The 8,149-nt window shown below is 46.6% G+C and overlaps 1 protein-coding gene across 1 annotated transcript in view; it reads right to left on the reverse strand.

Moving 5' to 3' along the window:
- The window catches only part of MAML2 (mastermind-like 2 (Drosophila)), a 166,586-nt gene that overhangs the window by 10,845 nt on the left and 147,592 nt on the right, over positions 1-8,149 (reverse strand). The window contains exons 4-5 of the mRNA XM_009334877.1: positions 4,372-4,575; positions 1,135-1,246 (exon numbers count right to left, since the gene is read on the reverse strand). Coding sequence (XP_009333152.1) covers positions 1,135-1,246; positions 4,372-4,575 — 316 coding nt within the window. The remainder of the gene's footprint in view (positions 1-1,134; positions 1,247-4,371; positions 4,576-8,149) is intronic.

Raw genomic sequence — 8,149 nt, forward strand, 5'->3', positions numbered from 1 at the left:
TTAAACATTGGACCAGGCTGCCCAGGGAAGTGATTGAGTCCCCATCCCTGGAACTATTTAAAAGACATGTAGACGAGGTGCTTAGGGACATGGTTTAGTGGACATGGTGGTGTTGGGTCGACAGTTGGACTCGATGATCTTAGAGGTCTTTTCCAACCTTAATGGTTCTATGATTCTATGAGCCTTTTTAAACTTAAATGCACAGATGCTTTGCAGTATAAAGAACATCCTTTGATCCCACCTGCTGCATTTCCCCCCACCTCCTCTCTCTCCCCAGCATCTTTTCCTTACTCTGCCTTTGCTCTCAGAGCAGCCTCCAGCTAACCAGCAAGGTGAACAGCACGAAGAGCCAAACAGGTAGTCCTGTGCTCCCAAAACTAGACTCTCCAAGGAGGTGAGGGCTCAAAAGCTGAAACCAAGGACTAGTCCTAAAGTGCTGGGCATTTTCTGCCCTAGGCAATTCTGGCTGAAAGCAGGGGCTTTTACCCTACTGTTTGTCTATCATCTTTTGAAAAGCTGCTTGTAGAGCAGCACTGAGGCCATGACCGTGGCATATTAAACAGACCAAAAGTTCAGGTGGTAGCTCTGTTTGCCCATGATGGTGTCATGTGAAGTACTTAAAAATCAGTATGACGGTCCTAATGCTGTACATTAGCTGCCATTTGAAGGGAGGGATGGTTCTTATCTCAGTCTCTGAAGCAAGATGTACCACATACATGAGAGAAGCATCTGGATGGAGTGATGTTGCATAGTCAGGAGGACACCTCTGTATCAAGTATTTGGGTGCACATCTGCCCCAGACAGTGCTAATGGGAGGTGTACCAGCCCCTCCTTCCCCATGTCTGAGAGATGTAGCATCGGCCTGGATGAACCACCAGCTGGTTCTCCAGATGATACATCAGCACTTCTCAGTGGTGGGAGACAGTAAGGTAAATAGCACAGGGCTAGCACCCTCTGCCTCTGTGGTGATGTAAGTGGATACCCAGAAAATCAGGCCCCAGTCACCAGCCACACATGGCTCTTCTGGATAGTCTTCCGGAAGGAAGGAAGGAAGGAAGGAAGGAAGGAAGGAAGGAAGGAAGGAAGGAAGGAAGGAAGGAAGGAAATAGTTTCATTTAGCCCATGGGCACTTACCAGGATATTGGTTTGCTTGTTGCATGTTGACCACATTCCTTCTTTGGTCTTTATAATCTGGTGGTGGTCGTGTCAAGTGTCTGTTCAGCTGATCTTGTGGAGTTATTTTCTCCTAGAGGATTAAAGTAGAAATATATTAATTTGCTTTTCTTTATGCTTTCCTGGCTCTGTGTTTTGCCTGCCTCTTTCTTTTCTCAGCATGTACAAAGCTGAAGCATTCCTTCCTTTCACCCTGTCTGGTCCACAGGAGAGGCATCTGTGAACCTGTGCCATCACCTGCTGAAGTCTGTATGGAAACCTTTCTGCTGGTTGTATTGTGTTTGAGTCTGGCCTAACTTTCCTTAAAACCACTGAGAGTTTCTCAGCCTCTGAGAACATTGGCCACGCCTGCACTGCAGTACAAAGTGTCTTCCGATGTCTGCACTGTCTTGCTCACCATGCTTATCAGACAGAGGGGCCTGATGGTTCTTCATGGCTCTCTCCCTGTCTGTGCAGCTGGGTTTTCTTTCAGAGAAAGCTCAGAGACAGAGCAAACACCCGGTCTGACCCAAACACACAGCCAGGATCACACACAGGAGCAACGAGGGTGCAGACCTGCAAGGTCGACACCTGCCCCTTGGCTGCATCAATGGTCATCACCCCATTTCACCCACACAGCCCTCTCAGCGTGCACAGCTGGCAAAGAGGATTTCAGCTTGTCATGCCCATCCGCAGCCATGCCCATCCCTCACTCTCTCCTTCCTCCTACACTGGAGGAATGTATCAGCAAAACCCTTGCTTTGCCCTCCCCTGTGTCTCTCCTCATCAGGGATGCCAGCAGGACACATGCCCAGGGTTTAGCAATGACAGTGCCGGGCTGGTTGGTTTTCATGCCACTCACCATTGCCCTGTGCTTCCCCATACATATACGTGGTGCTGTCTTTCCTCTTACACTGGGAGTGCAAGCACTGGGGGAAGGACAGTGGGGAAAGATTGCAGAAAAAGCCGATTAGTAGGGGACTTTTTTTTTATTTTGGGCCTGCAGAGACATATCTCTGGTGAAGGGAAGATAGAAATCCAAGTCCTTGAACTGAAATCTGACTAACTGCCCTGTGTTCATAAAGATCTGGAAGGCGCAGGCACCGGAGTCAACGCCAAATCTCTCACCAGCATCAGTGTGACTTGATGCCTCCAGAGTGCTACTGCCCACCCATGAACAACGACTCCTCGGGATATGTGGCCCCACGGCAGGAAAATGTGGGTTTGACCACCTCGGTCACTGGTAAGTCATTGCCAGTGCACACGTGCCTCTGGAAGTCGTGCTTACTGGGCAGCTGGTGGGCAGGCTTCACCCTTCCTCTGCAATGCACCTGGGTTTCGTGCTCAGCTGCCAGAATGGCAAACCGGCTCATCAGTGTGAAAGAGTCAGGCCCTACCTGGTGATGGAAGTCCATCAGAGTAATTTGGGGACCTTCTGCCTGAAAAGATCACGCAAACAGACCTTCTCGTGAAAAATCTGTTTTTTCTTCTGCCAGGAGCAATTAAAACACTGGGAGAAGTGCCTTTCTTGTGGTATTTAGGCATTTCTGTAATGCGCCCTGGGAGTGAGGGGTCTGATTAAGATTTATAAGGCTCATTTTAACATACTGCTCAACCTGAACCCTTGTGAAGAAGAAAGACAAGTTATCTCCCAGGAAATCCCTGCAATACATGTAAAAACTGTAGGCAGGCTTTGTGTGTATTTCTATGTACACGATACAAAAGCAAAGGCAAGCTGATCAAAAAAACACATTCTGTAGAGTGATTTTAATTTCTATTTATTTTTAAGAAGAGCTATTTGAGCAATTAACTTTTTGTTCTGCTAAAAATTCTGACAGAAAACTGCAGCATGTAGAGCTGACTTGAAACTTCAGTTTTCTTCTGCATAAATTAAAAAGTCAATGAATATTTCCCTTATAGGACAAATGAAATCCTTAATTTCAGACTCAAGCTTTCTAATTGTATTTTTTGAATGGAAATAAATTTGTAAACAAAAAGATATTCTCTATAAAAAAACTGAATCATTTTTGTTTTGAAAACATCCCCACAAAAACATGAATGTTTTTTCCACTTCTGTGTTGTTCTTTAATTACATGAATGGCATTACTGGCACTAAATGTGTCAGTATTTCTGAGTCTACACCTTTACCGAGAAAAGAAAGTTTTGGATTCAAAATGTCAGGCCAGCATGAATGGGTCTGCCCGGTAAGCTGAGAGATGCAGGTTGAGATAAATAAGCCACAGGCTTGGGGTCTGCTGTCATTGCAGCCTGGGGGAAGCAAAGCAGGTGGTGGTGTCACCTCCATCCTTCCCCAGCACCCTCCTTGCAGCCCTTCCATAGCTGCTGCAGGGCACCCACATTGCTTTCTCCCTGCCTCAAGGACATGCCAAGCTCAGCTTCTCTTCTAGGACTTCTCTATTGTCTGTGCTTTGGGAAGCAGGACTACCAAGGAATGGTGAATACGAAGATGCAGAGGGTATATGTTACTGCTCTGGGCAGCTGGGACTTCTCCCTGTTGCACTGGCCATGGGTGATGGGCCACGAAGCACCTTCAGCTGACTCAGTTCATGCAATATCAATGGCAATGCCAGTTTAGCAGAACTCGGCTAGTGGGTTCTAGCACTTATCACTGCCAACAAGACCTCAAATATCCCCCACGCCTCATAAAATGACCAGAAACTCCCAACTGATCTCTCAGATACCAAGGGAGAGAGAAGAACTGGCTACAAATATCTGGAAATGAAAAAAGAAAAACAGAGAAAGGAGTACTCATGTATGATCCCAGCCGAGCACACGAACTTGTGTTGAACACTAAAATCGATGTACCTGATCCTTGTTTACACACAGGCACTTTATACCATGCTGCCTAGGTTGCAGAGCCTAGAAGTCAACTTTCCTCTGTGGTCAAAGTAGCGTAGCAGTGCACCTTAGCTTATCTTGCAAAGAAAACCACTGACAATATTCATATACCTCAAATTAAGCATATGCTTAGACTGTTCTTATAACGAAACCACAGTAGCTCGGATACTTGAGTTGTTCCATATAAACTGAAGAAGGTTTCAAAAGGGTTTAGCAAAGTGCTGAAAAATATGAGGCACACTCCAGAAGGTCTAGGCATTGCCGAAATGACCTTGAAGTTTTGGGGGCTTTCTTCCCCCTGTCTTAGCTTTCTTTTCTATTGTTTCTTTTCCATGTAAAATAAGGAATTAGAGAACTTACAGCTTCTGCCAACATCTGCTGCTGTAGAAGGAGTTGTTTTTGCTCCATCATTTGCCGTTGCAGAGCGTGTTTCTTTTCCATCAGTTGCTGATTCAACATTGATTGCTGGGATGAGTTCATGTAACCACTTCCAGTGTTTGGATTTGAGCAAGAACTGGAGCTTGGAGTGGAGCCAGCTCCCTGGCCTACCACAGAGTGTTGATCCTGAAACAGAAGAAATGGCTCGTGAAGGATGAAAATAATAACAAGCATCAATAAAGGAAATAATCCTTTTTATGCAATTAGCTCAAGTACAGGACACAGCCCACAGACTCTCAGGACAACTGACCAATACAAAGGCTTTGACAAAATAAGAAAGGGATTGAGTAACTTCATCGCTCATGGAAGACTCTGAAAATGTGCCACGTGGTTCCAGTGGAAAACCTCAATGTTGTACCAGGAGCTTGGGAAACATTAACAGAAGTAACAGAGCCATCCTGGGGATCTTTCAGGAAACTTGCATCGGGCCGTATGGCAGTTTGTTTGACCACAAGGGAACAAACTCAGTGTCTGCTGGTTCCTACCATCTGGTGAGCAGCAGCGAGAAGTTACAGACTCATTGCTAGAAGTGGCATCTATTCTTAGAAAATACAGAAGCGGTAAGTTGTTACTTCGCAGTGGGGTGAGTGATGCCGCTTTCATTTGTCCCGTCACCTCCCTGACAAAAGTAATCTCTGAGAGATTGCTAATTGACTCCCATTAGCAGCAGGATTAAATAGGCTTAGAGTTTATCAACTTCTTTGGTAAAACAAATGTGTAACTGGACAGGACTTTGAAGAGTGCTTTAGGGTCTCCCTGGTCTTTGCGATGGATCTCGATCTGCTTCCTCTTCCCTGTGTGCAGCTTCATGAGGAAGGGATGGCAAAAAGTCATCTCAGAAGGCAATGGGGAAGGTACCTGGGGACTCAAGCCATGCACATACAGGATGAGAACGAACATGGGATGACAATATGCTGCTTGTTTTCTTTTAGCCATAGTTTTCCTTGGCAGCAATATGTTTTCTGTCTACTTGCTCCACCAGTGTTTGGTACTTGGGCCTTTACCAAATGTAGGAAATAGCCTTCTCAGTCCACACACAAAAATACTCAGCCTATGTTGGATCACTTCATAGTCAGGTATTACTTAGCTGCCCAGCTACAAAGAAAATAGGATACACTGAAGAGGTCACAACAGTCATGAGAAGCATCAGTTCCCTGACTCCACTTTGTTGCAATTCACCACAGGAACCTAACCACATAATTCTGTATAACCTAATATGCAGCAGCATTTTTGCCCTGCAACACAGGAATCCACAGCTGGAGTCTGATGCTCCCTGTTATGCAGTGGTTGTCTCAATACCGATGTGTGGTGCCAGGGTCTGGTCTACTACCTAGGCAAAGCTCTGCTCCATGGCCATTGCCTCCCATGGCATCCAGGGAAATACAGACTGACCAACACTGAAACAAGGACTGGCCACGTGTAGCCTACCCACGCCCTGAAGACCACAGAGCACTGATGCTCATCGCTTTGCAAACTCCAGGAAAGCTAATTTCTGTGCCTTAGCTTTTACACCCCCCCCCCCCCCCCCCCCCCCACACACACACACAGTAACACACATACACGACAGACTAATCCAACTTATCTTTCTACCATCTGGCATGGAAGAAACAATGATTGTTATGGGTATTTCTATTTTAAAATAATTCTGTGGCTTTTAGATGGGGCCACATGAGTGCGTAGCTAGCTAGCTAAAGTATTTGACATCTCTTACTGAAATAAAAACCATTACTTTCTTCTGGAGCCACCTGCAGCCCCCAAGGCAGTGTTACAAACCCACCCTTCAAAATTTATTGGTCTCTTTCTTACACAATTATATCCCGCACACTTTCTTTCAGTTCCAGAAGGAATCCAGGATTGCTCGGCACTGCCACATTTTTCAGCCTTTATGTTAGCTGCAAGATAGAAAATACCTCCTCTCAACAGACCTGCTTGCCAAGTTGTTGCGCAAACTTTTTTGTCTTTCTTAAAATATTTTGAAAAGAAAAATATGTTACAATAAATTGGCTTTGACTTCTATATTCAAATGACAACTCTAGCTTGAACCCAGCCACACGTTACATCCATTAATAGAATTCATCTGTTGCGTTTTTGCACAGATAATGCAGGCTCCCCCAAATGTGCTTTCATAGTCCTGCGTTAAAAAAAAACCCAACAAAGCCCAACCTTTTCTCTCCCTCATTCCCTGCCAGCCCATATAAGCTGTGGAGAGGGATTTTGTTTTAAGATAAATGGCGTAGTGTCCATTCATGATACCTATCAAAGCAAGCTCTTCTGTAATAGTAATTGGCACAAAACACCAGCTGCTTGGCAAACGGGCCCTGAGGAAACAGTATAAATCATCAACTTTGAGCCAGTTTGGGTTTTTTTGCATTTGGTCCTTTCTCTGCTGTTCATGAAATGTCAGTGTGAGCCTATGAATCCACGATGCATTACTTCTCCTGCCTGCTGATCGTCCATCAGCAGCGATGCGATGGGAGAAGGAAGAACAGTTTCCTAATAAATCAGGGGATTAGCTGTGCAGCAGTTTGACCCATCGTGAACTGGTGCTATCAAGCATTACTCTCACCTCACACTTGCATCACTGCAAATCAGAAGGCAGAAGGGCTATACCGCTGCCAAGGACATGGGGCTCTGCCCCTGCGCTTAGACAAAGCATGCTTTCTGACGTCCCTGCCGAGGAAGAGAAGATTTGGGTTGGAGCTACCCTGCTTTCATTGAACCCTTTCATTCTGCTCTAAGCTTGGCTTTACTACAGCAGCTTTACTATGACTCCACACATCTAAAGCTGCCAGTGGCCTTTTGAACTTCATTCCTGGGTTGCCATGCCTATGGTTTATGCACTTTAACTTTAGAAACCCCTGACCACAGAAAGCCCAGAGTGGGACATGCGTGTCCCCTTGCCCAGGGGCGCCTCTGCCCAGTGGGCTGCAGAGGCAGCCCAGCATCTTGCCTGCATGGTGACACCATGTTGTTTTCCTGCACGGGGAAGGTAACCCTCTCCCTACTTTGCCTCCAAAGAGGTGATGCGACGGGGAGCACATCCCTGCAGCCAGCCGGGTGTTAGGGACAGGCTGGAAGCATCACACCTCTGACAGGTACAAGTGTCATTCTGGGTTCGCCCCCAATTCCTGCTCCACTTGCTGGCACCGCTCATGCATGCTGCATCCCTCCAGCCCTGCAGACGAGCTGCAGCCCTTGCAGGGCCATGCCTGGTGCCAGCTGGGGCAGGGGCAGCAGCCAAGGGCTGAGCTAGTGTTTGCCAAGCAGCACAAGCCCCCATCTGCTCTGCTGGTGCCGAAACTCCAGCACAGTGGTGCTCTAGGTGCAAAGCAGGTATGTTACACCCCGTTCTCTCATGTTACAGTGAGATATAAAACCCACGAGAAGCAGGAAGAGTGGAGGAGGCAGTGAAAGCTCCTCAGAGGTGGTAGCACAACTGGGGTTTTGTTCATAAGCATCACAAAGAACATTATGCTCAAATGTTTAAATTAGTAGTAAATCAAAACATTTAAGACTGAGTTTGCCTTTCACTATCCCTGCTGCAGCTGACTTGTGTTCATACAAATGAAGGGAAGTTTTGGCTTCTAGCACACACATGGACTTTCCAAAATAGGTTTTTCTCCTCTCCTCTCCTCTCCTCTCCTCTCCTCTCCTCTCCTCTCCACCCCCCCCCCCTCCCCCTCCCCCTCCCCCCTGCCGC

The sequence above is a fragment of the Pygoscelis adeliae genome, unplaced genomic scaffold, assembly GCF_000699105.1.
Source record: "Pygoscelis adeliae isolate BGI_AS28 unplaced genomic scaffold, ASM69910v1 Scaffold141, whole genome shotgun sequence".
Taxonomy (NCBI): Eukaryota; Metazoa; Chordata; class Aves; order Sphenisciformes; family Spheniscidae; genus Pygoscelis; species Pygoscelis adeliae.